Source organism: Ctenopharyngodon idella, chromosome 10, assembly GCF_019924925.1.
Source record: "Ctenopharyngodon idella isolate HZGC_01 chromosome 10, HZGC01, whole genome shotgun sequence".
In the NCBI taxonomy this organism is placed as follows: domain Eukaryota; kingdom Metazoa; phylum Chordata; class Actinopteri; order Cypriniformes; family Xenocyprididae; genus Ctenopharyngodon; species Ctenopharyngodon idella.
The window spans coordinates 13,971,956-13,989,081 of record NC_067229.1 but is presented as its reverse complement, the minus strand read 5'-3'; the positions used below and the strand labels follow the sequence as shown (position 1 = coordinate 13,989,081).

Sequence of the window (17,126 nt, the reverse complement as noted above, 5' to 3'; positions counted from 1 at the left end):
TTTGGGTGAACTAGGCTATATCTTGATTTTATTATTTATTTTTATCAATATGGAAATATGAAATTGAAAGTAAACATATGGTCAACTGATGTTTTATGAAGCATTTTTTTAGAGAACTTACAGTATCTCACAGAAGTGAGTACACCCCTCACATTTATGTTAATATTTTATTATATCTTTTCATGTGACAACACTGAAGAAATGACACTTTGCTACAATGTAAAGTAGTGAGTGTTCAGCTTGTATAACAGTGTAAATTTGCTGTCCCCTCAAAATAACTCAACACACAGCCATTAATGTCTAAACCGCTGGCCACAAAAGTGAGTACACCCCTAAGTGAAAATGTCCAAATTGGGCCCAATTAGCCATTTTCTCTCCCCTGTGTCATGTGACTCGTTAGTGTTACAAGGTCTCAGGTGTGAATGGGGAGCAGGTGTGTTAAATTTGGTGTTATCGCTCTCACTCTCTCATACTGGTCACTGGAAGTTCAACATGGCACCTCATGGCAAACAACTCTCTGAGGATCTGAAAAAAAGAATTGTTGCTCTACATAAAGATGGCGTAGGCTATAAGAAGATTGCCAAGAGCCTGAAACTGAGCGGCAGCACGGTGGCCAAGACCATACAGCGGTTTAACAGGACAGGTTCCACTCAGAACAGGCCTCGCCATGGTCGACCAAAGAAGTTAAGTGCACGTGCTCTGCGTCATATCCAGAGGTTGTGTTTGGGAAATAGACGTATGAGTGCTGCCAGCATTGCTGCAGAGGTTGAAGGGGTGGGGGGTCAGCCTGTCAGTGCTCAGACCATACGCCGCTCACTGCATCAAATTGGTCTGCATGGCTGTCGTACCAGAAGGAAGCCTCTTCTAAAGATGATGCACAAGAAAGCCCGCAAACAGTTTGCTGAAGACAAGCAGAATAAGGACATGGATTACTGGAACCATGTCCTGTGGTCTGATGAGACCAAGATAAACTTATTTGGTTCAGATGGTGTCAAGCGTGTATGGCGGAGTACAAAGGAGTACAAAAACAAGTGTGTCTTGCCTACAGTCAAGCATGGTGGTGGGAGTGTCATGGTCTGGGGCTGCATGAGTGTCAAATATTCAAATGTGTTTTGTCGCTTAAATAGATTGTTGAATAAATTTGTTATTTTTGTTTTGTTTTTTGCACACAAAAAGTATTCTCGTTGTTTCATAAAATTAAGGTTGAACCACTGTAGTCACGTCGACTGTTTTAACGACGTCTTTACTACCTTTCTGGAACTTGAAAGTGTTGATTATATTGTTTTCTATGGACGAGTCAAATATATTTGACAAATTCATCAAAAATATCTCAATTTGTGTTCAGAAGAGGAACGAAGGTCTTACGTGTGTAGAATGACATGAGGGTGAGTAATTAATGACAGAAATTTCATTTTTGGGTGAACTAACCCTTTAACTGCAATGTGTATCTGATGTAAACACGAAAGATTAGCCTATTATTATCACTTTCCATAAACATCAGTGTGTATTATATATATATATATATATATATATATATATATATATATATATATATACTGTAGAGAGAGAGAGTTATACATCATAGGCCTATGTGTGTGTAAATATTTTTTTTTTATGTTAGCTAACCTTAGCAAGAAAAAAAAAGGATGTCAAAGTTTGTAGTGCAATTAATAGTCAAAAATGATGACAACACAAGAGGATGTATTTCTTAAGGCAATGTTTTCAGAGAACTCTGGGGGAAGTTACCAGCTGTTTATGTCCTGTTTTTATTTCTGATGTTTCATTGTATGACACTGTAGGCGTTCTGGCATCTGTCCTGAACTACTTTATCGTTTTACTTTTAACTCGTGCCAGAGAACTGCGTTATCCTAACTGTTATCCTAAGCACCACTTGTCAAGTAGTCAAGTGTACATGCAGTTGGAATGTTTATTGTGTTTAAACACTTTTTTTGTAATGTTCTGCCTTATACTTTTCCTCAGGTCAAGGGGATTGAGGATGACATGATCAACACAAACCTCTACAGTAACCTTCATCAGCACCTTTGTTTGTAATTTCTCAGCCTTCTCCTCTTTCATCCATTCATCCTTTGCAACCAGTAACCAGCTGCCTCCTGTTCTCCGTCCCCCCTCCCTCGGTGGCCCCATGCACGGCCGTCTGGTCCCTTAGGTAAATCAGAGATGCCCAGGCACACCCTGGCCAGGAAAGGCCCAGGATCGGTTTACGGCCTACCTGAAAAGATCCTTTTAAAACATTAAGTACATTGCTCCCTACTTTGAACAATGGCAGACCTTTTCAGACTCTTTATGCATTGAAAAGCCTTTTACGTGCCTCTTGACTTGCTGTTCTGAATGTGAGATTCATTGTAGATTCTGTGTTTTGTGCAGACAACAGAGTGTTAGACAGAGCAGACAAAACAAACAGCATAAACACCTCAGATCCTTCAAACTGAAGTTAACAAACAAACACCATTGTCTGCATACGGCAGGTATGTGGGTTACCGAAAACAATCTAAAGACTTATGTTTCTGAGTGTAGAAGAGGCTTAACTACCCTGTTTATGTGATGTGTCTTTGATATTCTGGTTGTTTATGAGACAGATCAACAGTTAAAAAAAAACTAAAACATGCTGCTGAAAACAGATTTATAAACTAAAATAAAACCTTTTCAAGTTTAAAGGATTAGTTCACTTTAAAATGAAAATTACCCCATGATTTACTCACCCTCAAGCCATCCTAGGTGTATGACTTTCTTCTTTCAGACGAATACAATCAGAGTTATATTAATAAACACCCTGATGCTCCCAAGCTTTATGATGGCAGTTAACGGAAACCACCTGTTGAAGCTCAAATAAGTGCATTCATCCATCATAAACATACTCCACACGGCTCTGGGGGGTAAATAATTGGCCGGAAACTAGTTATTTTACTTTATAACATGTTAAATATGGATATTTTTCTTACAAAAACATATCGCTTTGCTTCAGAAGATCTTTATTAACCCCCTGAAGCCGTGTGGAGTACATGTATGATGGATGGATACACTTATTTGAGCTTCAAACAGGTGGTTTCTGTGCACTGCCATTATAAAGCTTGGGAGCATCAGGGTGATTATTAATATAACTCCGATTGTATTCGTCTGAAAGAAGAAAGGCTTATACACCTAGGATGGCTAGAGGGTGAGTAAATCGTTGGGTAATTTTCCTTTTAAAGTGAACTAATCCTTTAATTTCGTGAACTTTGGATTTTATGCGAGAAAATGAGTATCTGATAAATACTGTAACAGACTTTTTTCCTAACATTTAAAAATATATTTACACTGAATATATATATATATATGTCTATGAGGAAAAAGTGTTTAGATTCTTTAATATTCCAAAAAATATATAGCCTATAATTTTGTTTTTTATAATTTAGTTTTGTTCACTTCAGGAATCAAGTTGCATTTTTTTTTATCAGCCTCTTAAAAATATGAAAACTAAACATCTGTTTTTTTTTCTGTGATATATTCATTCACCTTATTTATAAAAAAACTTTGTAAGTCTTTCATCAGAATGATATCTGAAAATACCTTCCATCTGGTATGTAACACCCACTTTCACAATCCATTAAATTTGCAGTTTAATCAATGACAATGTTAAGTTTATTTCTAGAGCATAGTTTAAAACAACTTATGGTTGACCAAAGTACTTTATATTGATACAATTATAACAACATTCAAAACAAAACAAAACAAAACAATAAAAGAGATTATATTAACCTCTATAATACATTAAAAGCCAAGGAAAACAAATTCGTTTTTTAGCTTAGATTTAAAATCAGAAAGTGTCAAAATGGGTTTCATGAATGATTTATTTATTTATTTATTTTTTTAATTGCATTGCTAAATGCTTTTTATGCATGGTCTGTCTCATTTTACTGAAAGAATAGGTCCGTATTTTAATAATCATGAGCATGCAAGTAATAAATTAAGTTAATTAATATAGCAATTAACTAAAGTAAAATAGCCTACTTCCAGAAGTGTAGGATTTGTTATGTCAGACTGTAGATCACAATCTAATCTCGGATCTTCAGGAAGTCTAAGTGAAGCTTGCTATAATCCCGGTGCTGAAACAGTCCTTTTGCATGTTCGGCTCTCCAGAGGAGGGATTAGGTGACCCGTGTGTGGGAAAAGAGGAGTGGAGAGAGAGAGTAGAACCATGCTCGACTCTAGCTTAAAGGGATAGTTCACCCAAAAATGAAAATTATGTCATTAATTACTCACCCTCATGTCGTTCCAAACCCTTAAGACGTTTGTTCATTTTCAGAACACAAATGAAGATCTTTTTGTTGAAATCTGAGAGATTTCTCTCCCTCCATTGACAGTCTACGCAACTACCAATCTGTTTGTCATATAAAGTGATCGAGTCTCCTCAGACAATTTGGACTGGACTCGTTTGGAGGGTGGAGGGTGGAGGGTGAGTGATTAATGAAAGAATTTTTTGGGTGATCTAACCCTTTAACAAACCCTGTTTCAAACCCAGGATCCATGTAAGGCTGAATCTAGATGTGTATTACACTCAACCACACACGTTAAACACTGAAAATGTGGGCTTGCTACTGTGCTGTAATGTGGGCTGTAGTTTGATCAATACGTGTTTATCTGAAAATACCAGGCCCAGTCCTACGGGGGTGCTAGAGGGTGCTAAGCACTCTCAAATGCAAGCAAGAGCACCTTCCTCAGTTGATACTGTATGACAGGTTAAAATAGTAACGCATTATGTAAAGACAGGCTAATAGAAAAATATTCGTAGCAAAATATTTTTGAAATTCTCTTCCAATTATTGGTAAAAGTGATGACTTGTAAATAATCTTAAATGTCTCACTGTACACTACAATGGTGGAGCCGTTGCTTAGCCTAGAGCACCCTCAGTGATTTCAGAAGCAGAACCGGGCCTGGCTACAACACGATTCAGTCAGAGTGAACTGTTTGTATTATTCAGACTAAATCACCAAAAGATTCAGGGCATTTAGCTAACCGTGAGTGTTGAAAAGAAACGAGTCAAAAGAGTGATTCATTCGCAAATCGGGCATCGCTCTGATTCTAAACAGCTGACAGAAAAATACTGGACAAGCGTCTTGACTACTGAAATACTGTCCTGAAAAAAAATGTAAATTTGAATGTAAAAAAATGACAACAAATGTAAATGTAAAAATGTAAATAGGCCTTCTCCCACTCACCGACAGTTATTTGTGTACAATCAGGCTATTTGACATCGCCGACAAAAGCTTGAAATCGCAGGAAAACCTGTGCTCGTTCACCTGAGTGACATTGTGAGATTTTCGATGCGTAGATGAGTGAGAAATGTTTAGCAGTTCAAGTCCTACAGTGTGAAATGTGTATGACATGGTACAGTTGTGTATCGGGTAACTTTGTTACCATTTTTAAATAGTTTTTCCCATTTTAATCTAGGCTATTTTTTTTTTCAAGTCACTTAAAATAGTCTTGCAACTCCAAGAATCCCTTAGTAATAGGCCTAATCATAAGGGCTTTAACTTAAAATTAATTTCTAATAACTGTATGGCCTTTCTACTAAGGGTTTCTCAATTTAAGGGATTTTGTTATGCTTGCAGACCCTTCTGATATTTCTGAGGTGCTTCTGTTCCCTAGAATGACCAGTAGATGCCAGCAAACACCTTCAAGTCATAAGTAGGCTATATAACTATAATGATTTTACTGTTAAATCATTTTAAACCCTAAAACTTTACCTAAGTCATTGAGCTGCTCATAACTTGTTTTTCATTAAGGTAGTGTAGTTTGTGCATTGATCTTTATATGATGATTGCTTAATCTTATCTACGTTACAAACTGCAAAAAATAGTTTTTATGATGGGGTTAACCTGACATAGCCCTAGTTAAACTCTCTTAACCTGCCATCATATCTTGCATAACAACTATTCGGTGACTTCTGTGTTGTTTTCAGTGGCTTAACTTGGGCTGAAATTATCCCACTTAAAGAGATATAAAGAAGATAAATCACATGCAACACTTCCTGAGCCTGTTTATGACCATTCTATTGATGTTTGTTCTGTCACTATTGAACAGTCGGTGGTGTGCACATAAATATATATATATTATTTATTTATTTATTTATTTATTTATTTATTTATAATAGATCTTATTTTTTCCCTCTTTGTTGTTTTTGTTGCGAAACTTCTGGAATCACAAAATGAGTCATGGAATTAATTTAATACATCAGTACTTCCAGTTAGCTGTTAATAAAGGTTGAAAACAAGAAGCTTTTTCAATATTACAGCAGAAATGCTGAAAATATCTTACAGTCAAAAATGCTGAGAACCACTGTTCTTATATTACTGAATGCATAAAATATGGACCAAGTACAACTGTAATTTGTGCATGCATATCTGTGATATTATGCCACCTTTACATTTCCTATTTGAAATGTACAAAGACTGATAATAAAGATTAAGGTTAAAGCACCAGTCCAAAGGTTGGTGATGCACTACCCAAAGATAAATAACAGTTTAACTGACTATTGTGTAACAGCAAAGTTGACCTTTTTTCTCAAAGACTTCTGGTCCTGGATACAACGAGATTTCCTCCGTTGTTTACGGTCTTTTGGCAATAAATACACTCACTAGTGTTGATTTGGCTTAGTAAGAACTCAGACATGGCTCAGCAGGATTACAAAATGCTCAGTGACAAACTGTTCACATACAAAGGAACTGTCTTAACTTTGGGCTCGGATCATGATCTTACTCCAGAGTATATTGACAGTTTAGCGGATTTCGAAACAAGGGATGATGATCTCTATGTTGTTACCTTCCCGAAATCAGGTAAATATATCTCTTAAAAAAACAGGTTGTATAAAACAGAACTCAATCAAGCCTAATTTTATGCTCTATTTTTATGCCACTCTCAGGTACAGTATGGACTCAACGGATCATTACTTTAATATACGAGGAAGATTTCCCTGACAAAGCCAAACAAAGCACATACGAGCAGATGCCCTGGCTAGAATATCGTTTAAAGGAGGAAGATTACAACACACGTCCGTCTCCAAGACTCTTCTGTTCCCATTTACTCCAGCCACTGATGCCCAAAGCACTGCAAAGAAAGGGAAAAGTGTGTATGCGTTCATCAATTAATAAACAGACTTGACGTTATGCACAGTTTTAATACATCTCTTTGCTGTCAGATCATCTACGTCATGAGAAACCCTAAAGACATCATGGTGTCATATTTCCATTTTTCCAAGAACATGAAAAACCTGGATTCTTCCGAGAGCATGTACGAGATGCTGGAAAAATTCTTCACAGGATGCAGTAAGAGCCAAAACTAATATATATCATTTATTACATAACAGATCCTTGCTAAAACTAATTATTCAAAACATATATATATATATATTTTTTTTTTTTCCCTCAGTGTAGGTTAACTTAGTATGGGGGGAAAAAACAGGGCTCGAACCTGCTACAAGGTTTGACACTAATGTTGTGTTTGGTTTGTAGTGATTGGTGGCTGTTGGTTTGACCATGTTAAAGGATGGATCACAAATAAAGACAAATACAACATCCTGATCCTTACTTATGAAGAAATGATCAAGGTGAGACTGGTCCAGTTTTTGACCCTTTGAACTTTACATTAAGAATTATTGTACTTCTTTAATGCTGTGTCTGTTATGTAGTGGTTGGTGGCTATTGGTATGTCTGTAGACTGACCAATGAAATTTACAAACCTTTTATCAGGACCTCAGATCCGTCATTGTGAAAATCTGCGAGTTTGTGGGAAAGAATCTTTCAGACGCAGCGATCGATAAAATGGTGGAGACAACCACGTTCAAGCACATGAAGAAAGACCCCTTGGCCAACTATGAATTTCTTCCTCAAAATATCACAAACAATCCAAAAGGACTTTTTTTGCGCAAAGGTCAGATAAAAGTGAAAAATCAAGAGTTGGTAATTGAAGCAGTTTCAAATAAAGCTTTAAGATATAAGATATAAACTTTGGAGAGCTTTTTTTTTTTTTTCAATTATTACCTTTGTGATCCCAGCTAACAGGGAATGTTCTCAAAACTTTGGCTAATTTCTCAAAGAGCAAACATTCTTCCAGTAACGATAATAGAATGTTTGTTCAAAGTTACCTGGTTTTAATAATGTTCTCAAAACTTTAGCACAACACGTTAGGCTATTTATGCATTGTTCATGGAAGGTTTTTTTCCTGAAATGTTTTATTTGGACGTTTGTCTAACGTTTTTTAAATGTTAATCCTTGTTTCAGAATGTTTAGAGAACATTCAAAAGGAACATTCTCCTAATTTTTGCAAAATGATAAAATGGAATGTTTCCATATATGGATACTTTCCATATAATGTTCGCATAATCAAGAAAAAAGTTTTAAAACATTTTAAAAAACTGAATGTTCAGAAATAACATCTTCTGAACATGAACATTAGCAAAACGTATAGAAATTTATTTTTATTTTTTTGTTAGCTGGGATAATATTATGAAATTAATTTATCTTCATTTCAGGTTTGTGGATGATGTAGTCATTATTAATGTGACATCTGTTCAAGGAGTGACAGAAGACTTTTGAAATAGTTAATTATTTAAAAGTTAATTATCAAATGTGATACATTATATCAGCAGCGGTGGATGTTATATTAACGTTTTCAACCTGTCGTGTTACAGGAACAGTTGGGGACTGGAGGAACACTTTAACCGTGGCTCAGAGTGAATGTTTTGACCGCGTCTACCAAGAAAAAATGAAGGACGTACCTCTTAACATGGTCTGGGACATCTCAGATTTGCATGGGGAACTTCTGGAATCACAAAATGAGTCATGGAATTAATTTAATACATCAGTACTTCCAGTTAGCTGTTAATAAAGGTTGAAAACAAGAAGCTTTTTCAATATTACAGCAGAAATGCTGAAAATATCTTACAGTCAAAAATGTTGAGAACCACTGTTCTAATATTATTGAATGCATAAAATATGGACCAAGTACAACTGTAATTTGTGCATGCATATCTGTGATATTATGCCACCTTCTGAACTTTACATTTCCTATTTGAAATGTACAAAGACTGATAATAAAGATTTAGGTTAAAGCACCAGTCCAAAGGTTGGTGATTCACTGCGCAAAAATAAATAACAGTTTAACTGACTATTGTGTAACAGCAAAGTTGACCTTTTTTCTCAAAGACTTCTGGTCCTGGATACAGCAAGATTTCCTCCGTTGTTTACGGTCTTTTGGCAATAAATACACTCACTAGTGTTGATTTGGCTTAGTAAGAACTCAGACATGGCTCAGCAGGATTACAAAATGCTCTGTGACAAATTGTTCACATACAAAGGAACTGTCTTAACTTTGGGCTCGGATCATGATCTTACTCCAGAGTATATTGACAGTTTAGCGGATTTCGAAACAAGGGATGATGATCTCTATGTTGTTACCTTCCCAAAATCAGGTAAATATATCTCTTAAAAAAACAGGTTGTATAAAACAGAACTCAATCAAGCCTAATTTTATGCTCTATTTTTATGCCACTCTCAGGTACAGTATGGACTCAACGGATCATTACTTTAATATACGAGGAAGATTTCCCTGACAAAGCCAAACAAAGCACATACGAGCAGATGCCCTGGCTAGAATATCGTTTAAAGGAGGAAGATTACAACACACGTCCGTCTCCAAGACTCTTCTGTTCCCATTTACTCCAGCCACTGATGCCCAAAGCACTGCAAAGAAAGGGAAAAGTGTGTATGCGTTCATCAATTAATAAACAGACTTGACGTCATGCACAGTTTTAATACATCTCTTTGCTGTCAGATCATCTACGTCATGAGAAACCCTAAAGACGTCATGGTGTCATATTTCCATTTTTCCAAGAACATGAAAAATCTGGATTCTTCCGAGAGCATGTACGAGATGCTGGAAAAATTCTTCACAGGATGCAGTAAGAGCCAAAACTAATATATATCATTTATTACATAACAGATCCTTGCTAAAACTAATTATTCAAAACATATATATATATATATATATATATATATTTTTTTTTTTTTTTTTTTTTTTTTTTTTTTTTTCCCTCAGTGTAGGTTTACTTAGTATGGGGGGAAAAAACAGGGCTCGAACCTGCTACAAGGTTTGACACTAATGTTGTGTTTGGTTTGTAGTGATTGGTGGCTGTTGGTTTGACCATGTTAAAGGATGGATCACAAATAAAGACAAATACAACATCCTGATCCTTACTTATGAAGAAATGATCAAGGTGAGACTGGTCCAGTTTTTGACCCTTTGAACTTTACATTAAGAATTATTGTACTTCTTTAATGCTGTGTCTGTTATGTAGTGGTTGGTGGCTATTGGTATGTCTGTAGACTGACCAATGAAATTTACAAACCTTTTATCAGGACCTCAGATCCGTCATTGTGAAAATCTGCGAGTTTGTGGGAAAGAATCTTTCAGACACAGCGATCGATAAAATGGTGGAGACAACCACGTTCAAGCACATGAAGAAAGACCCCTTGGCCAACTATGAATTTCTTCCTCAAAATATCACAAACAATCCAAAAGGACTTTTTTTGCGCAAAGGTCAGATAAAAGTGAAAAATCAAGAGTTGGTAATTGAAGCAGTTTCAAATAAAGCTTTAAGATATAAGATATAAACTTTGGAGAGCTTTTTTTTTTTTTTTTTTTTTCAATTATTACCTTTGTGATCCCAGCTAACAGGGAATGTTCTCAAAACTTTGGCTAATTTCTCAAGGAGCAAACATTCTTCCAGTAACGATAATAGAATGTTTGTTCAAAGTTACCTGGTTTTAATAATGTTCTCAAAACTTTAGCACAACACGTTAGGCTATTTATGCATTGTTCATGGAAGGTTTTTTTCCTGAAATGTTTTAGTTGGACGTTCGTCTAACGTTTTTTTAAAATGTTAATCCTTGTTTCAGAATGTTTAGAGAACATTCAAAAGGAACATTATCATAATGTTTGCAAAATGATAAAATGGAATGTTTCCATATATGGATACTTTCCATATAATGTTCGCATAACCAAGAAAAATGTTTTAAAACATTTTAAAAAACGGAATGTTCAGAAATAACATGTTCTGAACATGAACATTAGCAAAACGTATAGAACATTTATTTTTTTTTTTTTGTTAGCTGGGATAATATAATGAAATTAATTTATCTTCATTTCAGGTTTGTGGATGATGTAGTCATTATTAATGTGACATCTGTTCAAGGAGTGACAGAAGACTTTTGAAATAGTTCATTATTTAAAAGTTAATTATCAAATGTGATACATTATATCAGCAGTGGTGGATGTTATATTTACGTTTTAAACCTGTCGTGTTACAGGAACAGTTGGGGACTGGAGGAACACTTTAACCGTGGCTCAGAGTGAATATTTTGACCGCGTCTACCAAGAAAAAATGAAGGACATACCTCTTAACATGGTCTGGGACATCTCAGATTTGCATGGTTGAAAACTCAAGTTGTGTCATCCATTTTAAAAACTAATAAAGATATAACACTATCACAATAATAAAAGGAAGCCATAATGTGTGACTAGATGTCACAACCATATCAAAACAAATTACAGATAATAAGCCTTGATGGAGATTGAAGGGACATTATTATGAACATTATGTAAAATATGGAAACAATATGAATTTACAGTATGTAATTTTCACCAAATTGATATTTAATAGGCTAAATATTTACGTTTTTCATGTTGTAAATGTACAAATAAATCTGGCTGTTAGCTTGTATTAAATGTTGGTCAATGTAAATGTCAAAATTAAATGACTATAAAACCTTGAAAGTCATTATTTCATATGTGTGTGGGTGTAATACTTGTCTAGAATATTATGAATGAATTTACAAAGCTATCGTATTAAATGTATAAAATATATAATATTAATGTTCACATGTCTCCGAATGCATTTATTTTGACAGAATAATTATAAGTAGCTTGGGGACTTTTATTTTTATAGGCGTTTTGTGACACGCATGCTCAGTTCTCAAACTTCCACGTGCGTGCGGAAGGAGCTTTTTTCGCAAATATTCGTCTTCACTGGGATTTATACAATAGGTTTTGACATTTTTTTTTCTGCCAGTTAACTGGCAACATACTATCTGTAATTAACCTGCCACATTAAGATTTTGCTCCTTTTATCGGCATATTTGGTGGCTGTACCCCAAGGCACAGATGCGTGGATGAAAACAACACTGTAAGCATGAGCATTTCGGAAAAATTAGCAATAAACAAAACGTTTCGTATAGCTCTAACTGTAAGTGAAGGATATATTCATATTGTTGTGTACATGTCTTTTACATAACTGTCTTTTAATAAGGTTAATGCCTTTGCGCAGGATTATATAGCATTCATTATATTGTCCAGTGATACAGTAACTCTTAACAATTTAATGTTTAGATATTTGTTTTAATATGTTCCCAAATTTCTTTCCATTAACATCTTTATGGGCAATGCATCATTTCCACAGCTTATAAACAAGCTAAATAAAATCAGGTTCAAAAGGACAAGAACCTAAGTAAAATGCCTAAATCAGAAAAGAGACTGACCAAAATGGATGATCACAGTTCTGATGATGAAGAGGATGCTTTAGAGATGGAGAGAAACTTTGCTTTACTCAGTAAAAGGGGTGTGATGCAAACTTTAGCAGAGGATGAAGAGGAAATGAGGGATGAAGAGGAAATGAGAGATGAAGATGGATCCGCAGAGGAGGACGAAGCACCTGAAGAGGATGAAGACAATGACATGGATGATGAAGGTGACTCAGGGAGTGATGAAGATGAGTCAGTTAGTGACCATGGAGATGAAGGAGGCAGCAAGGCACAATCACACAGGGGGGGCAACATTAAAAGTGGTAAGAGAGTGAAAAGATCTTTATGTAACCCTGGTAAAAAAATAAATAAATAAATAATAAAAAAAAACCATTTAAATCATTAATTGCTGCCCATGTTTAAAAGAGCCATATTTTACATTTACATATCTTTCAAATCATTGTGTTTGCACAGAATTATCAACCATGTCATTTGAGGAAATCATAAAGCTACAGAATAAAGTTGGAACAAAAGTGTACAATAAAATCGCTTATGGTGCCACGAAGCAGCAGCAAAAAAATGAGCCCATGAAACGACTAAATAAACACAGGTACCTGCAGTGTTGTTAAATATTATAGTATTAATTAATATTTTGAATTAGCTTTTATTTTTATAGTTTCATTATAATTTTAGTTTCAGTAATTTTGTTGTGCTTTTGTCATTTTTTTTTTATTTCCATTTAATACATTTAGCTTGTTTATTTTGTAATTTTACTACTTCAACTTTTGATTTCAGTTAGTTACCAAAGCAGCATTTCTAATTTTCTAAGTTTCCTAATCTAATATTTAAATTTTAAGTTATTTCAGCTTTATTTCAATTATCAAAAATCATTTTTATTCATTATAGTTGACAATAACAATAGTGACCTGCTGAACTAGGCTTTTTTTTTATTTTTTTTTTTTTTTTATCAAAGTTTAACCACATTTGATCATTGTTTGTAGTGATGCATCTAACTAAAAATAATTAAAGAATTGTTTATGTGAGTTAAGGTTATTTTGTCTATCAGTTTGTGTATGTTTTAATCATTGTGTGTTTTGTCTTAGACCTCAAGAGATTTCTGCAAAGAAACCTGTGCCTTTCCTCCGAAAAGTGGTTCCCGTCAAGAAAAGGGTACGTTTCAGGAGTTTATTTAACTATTGATTGCTCATACTTATGATTAGGGGTTTGAAAAAACTACAGAGACATGATTTTTCACTTTGTAAACACTTTTTTTTTTTTTTTTTTTTTTTTTCAGATTTCAAGAGACCCTCGCTTTGATGACCTCTCAGGGGAATACAAGCCTGAAATTTTTAATCAGACATACAAATTCATTAACGAGCTCCGAGAAAAGGAAGAACAGGTTTGTGAAAATGTAAAATGCCTTATTGATTCCTGTTTGTTTTCTTTGTGCATTACATTTATGTCCACTTCTATTTGTTTCAGATAGTGAGGAAGAATCTAAAGAAAGCCAAATCACAAGCTAAAAAGGAAGAGCTGAAAGCCTTGCTTAAGAGAATGGTATGTTTGAAATACACTGGGCCTAATGACTCCTTAAACTTAAATACCTTTGGGAAAGCAACATGAGACACCTTTATAGCTCTGGTAAGAATAATATTGCTGCTTATGATGTGCTTTATATCTAATCTCTGTGTGTGCACAACAGGAAAACCAACAGAGGGAACGTCAGAGGCAAGAGCAGGAGAGAGAAAAGGAACTTAAGTACAAGCGGAAACAGAGAGAGCTGGTTGGCCAAGGACACAAACCCTTCTACCTGAAGAAATGTAAATCCATTTTCATCCTGTTCCCTGAGTTTTTAGTTTGTTCCGATGTATTTATAGTTTATGTAAAGTTACTGATTCTTTTGGAGAAGATTTGTTGGTGAATTCCACACTATTCCTACTTGGGTTTCTTTTAAGCGCCAGTATGTCATTTAACAAAGAAACATCAAATATCCTGTATAATATGCTGCTTTTTCATTTTTAACTTCTTTAAACCTCTCTACAGCTGACATGAAGAAGCTGGAATTGGCAGAGAAGTACAGTGAGCTGAAAAAGAGTGGAAAACTGGAGAACTTCTTGAGTAGGAAGAGGAAGCGCAACGCCACCAAGGATCGCAAAAATTTGCCCAAGATGCGATAAATATGAATCAATCATGACATGCCTGTAGCAAGTTGTGTTGATTACTTGTCTTAGTGTGACATGATGCAGAAGGATGTCAGCTGAGCAGTTATTTTTGCTGGACTGTGATGTTTAAAGAAAACACAAGGTTTAAATTTCACCTACAGTTGCACAAAACTGGATAAAGATGTATGTTGTTAATAGGTTTGACACAGATGCTTTTCTTAAATACCCATTGTCTTCTGTTCTTTCATTATAATGTAATGTTTCATGTTTTGAACATGTTCTTAAAATAAAATCCCTACATTTATTCTCGGACACCTCTCTTATTTTACCACTAGGTGGAGCTACTGATTCTTTAAATAATCTCTGCTTAATCCTTCTTTTTTTTTTTTTTTTTTTTTTTGTCTTAGCAAGCCTTGGTTCCAAACCAGAAGGTAATATGCATAAAAATCAACTATCTGAACTGTCATTGAATGATGTTAATCCAATTTTTTGACCTCAAGGGCACTAGACATAAACCCGTTTCATACAGACATCCGTCAACAGGATGAGTCAGCTCGCATTTGTATCTGCCCTCTCAAAATCCAAAAATATTTCCTTTTCGTCTAGATCATGACCCATTTATGCACGGTCTGTCTAGGCCGAGGTTGTTTGTGGTAAATCCACAGGGTTTCGCACATTGGCGTATCTTGAAATTGCTGTGATTAATGCAGAAGCACCAAGTACGCTGCTTGAGAGATCACAATTTTCAACAGCGTTTGTTTAAACCTTTAGTTTTCAGCTTCTTTAGTTTTCTTCACTTTATTCGTAGCAAGGGTTTCCTAAACCTTGCAATCCTGGCACAAACACCCCCCTAGTAATTCAAGCCACACAAGAGTAAAGGCCTCAATTAATCATTTAATTTACATTCTTGAGTAAAGGATGGGACTATTGTGGCTATATATCTTCTTAACCTGCTGGTCCATGTGCAAGAGTCCATCACATCCCTTAAGGGCGTGAAATTAATGCTGCCTGCAAATTTAAAGGAGGGCTTGATTTTAAAGCAGGACACTAAGGACACAGCTAAGACTTTCGTGTTTGAAACCATCTTTGCTTGAATACAGAACGGTGGATTAGTTGCCTTCTTTAACCTTCGGTTTTATGTCAGAGTCATTCCCTTGCAGTTAATTCCTTTCTTTGGGTCACCGGAGGCTTTTAGAAAACTTGTTTCCGGAATCTAAAGCACACAAACTCTTCCCTTTCATTCTAAATCTGTCTTGTTAAAGATGCAGTTGTATTTTCTGTATTAATGAGAGAATCTGGCGCTTCGGCTAAACAGAACATTTGACGCAGCATTTGTCAAATGCTCTATGGCCATTGGGCCACCCAAAGGAGTGATTGCTGAAACGCAAGCAGAGATCGTGGAATGCTTAACTGTGAACCATCATTCTTAATCTGCAAGTTAGGATATTGCTATATGCCTTCATACACAGGAAAGTAACCCAAGGCAACCTGAGACTCCTTTCAGAAATTCGCAATAGGCAAAGAGGACAGATTTGCATTTTATTACCAGCTTGTCACTTCGCTGATGTCTTCATATATATGGATATAACAATGGAATGCATGAGGAAAGGGACTGGAAAATGAAAAAGGTCAGAATTCAACCTCACCAAACAGTAGCTAAAGAAAAGCGCATTGACATGCACTATGGTCACCGTGATTTTTCCAAATAAGACATGCTTCCAGATCAACTTTTGTTGGTCCTGGAATATCATTCATATCAAAGAAACATAGTCCTAACCCTATCCCAATCCTCAACCATGAATTTTTGGTTGAAAATACTGATGTCCTGAACCTAAGTCTAACTTAACCCTAATCTTTTTTGGACTGTTCTTGTCACCTAACTGACAGTTGGCGTTGACGTGCGGCAGTAATGTTTATACTGGACTTTTTTAAAAGTTACACTCAACTGCCTAAAATCAAAACATGGTTCACAACCTGTCTAAATATGTTCACATTGTTTCCTTTATGTACATAATAAAGGGTATAAACTATATAAAATCACATCTTAGTAAGATTTGAACCACTATATATACAGTATCTCACAGAAGTGAGTACACCCCTCACATTTTTATAAATATTTTATTATATCTTTTCATGTGACAACACTGAAGAAATGACACTTTGCTACAATGTAAAGTAGTAAGTGTACAGCTTGTGTAACAGTGTAAATTTGCTGTCCCCTCAAAATAACTCAACACACAGCCATTAATGTCTAAACCGCTGGCCACAAAAGTGAGTACACCCCTAAGTGAAAATGTCCAAATTGGGTCCAATTAGCCATTTTCTCTCCCCGGTGTCATGTGACTCGTTTAGTGTTATCGCTCTCACTCTCTCATACTGGTCACTGGAAGTT

The 17,126-nt window shown here is 35.4% G+C and overlaps 3 protein-coding genes across 5 annotated transcripts; all 3 read left to right on the top strand.

The window, feature by feature from the left end:
* Positions 1–6,533: 6,533 nt before the first annotated feature.
* LOC127521271 (amine sulfotransferase-like) lies at positions 6,534–9,112 on the top strand. Its single transcript, XM_051910449.1, has 6 exons — positions 6,534–6,833; positions 6,920–7,122; positions 7,196–7,322; positions 7,509–7,603; positions 7,746–7,926; positions 8,687–9,112. Exons 1-6 carry the CDS (start codon positions 6,668–6,670, stop codon positions 8,845–8,847), a joined length of 933 nt encoding a protein of 310 aa, XP_051766409.1. The 5' UTR covers positions 6,534–6,667; the 3' UTR covers positions 8,848–9,112.
* Positions 9,113–9,164: 52 nt separating this feature from the next.
* On the top strand, positions 9,165–11,829 carry LOC127521272 (amine sulfotransferase-like). Of its 2 annotated transcripts, XM_051910450.1 has the most exons (6): positions 9,165–9,466; positions 9,553–9,755; positions 9,829–9,955; positions 10,176–10,270; positions 10,413–10,593; positions 11,364–11,829. In XM_051910450.1, exons 1-6 carry the CDS (start codon positions 9,301–9,303, stop codon positions 11,489–11,491), a joined length of 900 nt encoding a protein of 299 aa, XP_051766410.1. In that variant the 5' UTR covers positions 9,165–9,300; the 3' UTR covers positions 11,492–11,829. The 2 variants fall into 2 exon arrangements, with proteins under 2 accessions (XP_051766410.1, XP_051766411.1); XM_051910451.1 differs by lacking the exon at positions 10,413–10,593.
* A 180-nt stretch (positions 11,830–12,009) lies between these two features.
* rrp36 (ribosomal RNA processing 36) lies at positions 12,010–15,038 on the top strand. Of its 2 annotated transcripts, none has more exons than XM_051910447.1 (8): positions 12,010–12,238; positions 12,512–12,895; positions 13,047–13,182; positions 13,676–13,742; positions 13,867–13,971; positions 14,055–14,129; positions 14,275–14,392; positions 14,616–15,038. In XM_051910447.1, exons 2-8 carry the CDS (start codon positions 12,565–12,567, stop codon positions 14,747–14,749), a joined length of 966 nt encoding a protein of 321 aa, XP_051766407.1. In that variant the 5' UTR covers positions 12,010–12,238; positions 12,512–12,564; the 3' UTR covers positions 14,750–15,038. The 2 variants fall into 2 exon arrangements, with proteins under 2 accessions (XP_051766407.1, XP_051766408.1); XM_051910448.1 differs by having other exon boundaries at positions 12,049–12,298.
* The last annotated feature ends 2,088 nt before the right edge of the window (positions 15,039–17,126 follow it).

Excerpts from the sequence above, each read along its gene's own strand:
- LOC127521271 (XM_051910449.1), top strand. The coding sequence starts at position 6,668 with ATGGCTCAGCAGGATTACAAAATGCTCAGTGACAAACTGTTCACATAC. Across the intron at positions 7,323-7,508 it reads AAAATTCTTCACAGGATGCA|TGATTGGTGGCTGTTGGTTT; the intron begins GTAAGAGCCAAA and ends TTTGGTTTGTAG. Across the intron at positions 7,927-8,686 it reads AGGACTTTTTTTGCGCAAAG|GAACAGTTGGGGACTGGAGG; the intron begins GTCAGATAAAAG and ends GTCGTGTTACAG.
- LOC127521272 (XM_051910450.1), top strand. The coding sequence starts at position 9,301 with ATGGCTCAGCAGGATTACAAAATGCTCTGTGACAAATTGTTCACATAC. Across the intron at positions 10,271-10,412 it reads CTTATGAAGAAATGATCAAG|GACCTCAGATCCGTCATTGT; the intron begins GTGAGACTGGTC and ends ACCTTTTATCAG. Across the intron at positions 10,594-11,363 it reads AGGACTTTTTTTGCGCAAAG|GAACAGTTGGGGACTGGAGG; the intron begins GTCAGATAAAAG and ends GTCGTGTTACAG.
- rrp36 (XM_051910447.1), top strand. The coding sequence starts at position 12,565 with ATGCCTAAATCAGAAAAGAGACTGACCAAAATGGATGATCACAGTTCT. Across the intron at positions 12,896-13,046 it reads GGGGGGCAACATTAAAAGTG|AATTATCAACCATGTCATTT; the intron begins GTAAGAGAGTGA and ends GTGTTTGCACAG. Across the intron at positions 13,743-13,866 it reads TGGTTCCCGTCAAGAAAAGG|ATTTCAAGAGACCCTCGCTT; the intron begins GTACGTTTCAGG and ends TTTTTTTTTCAG.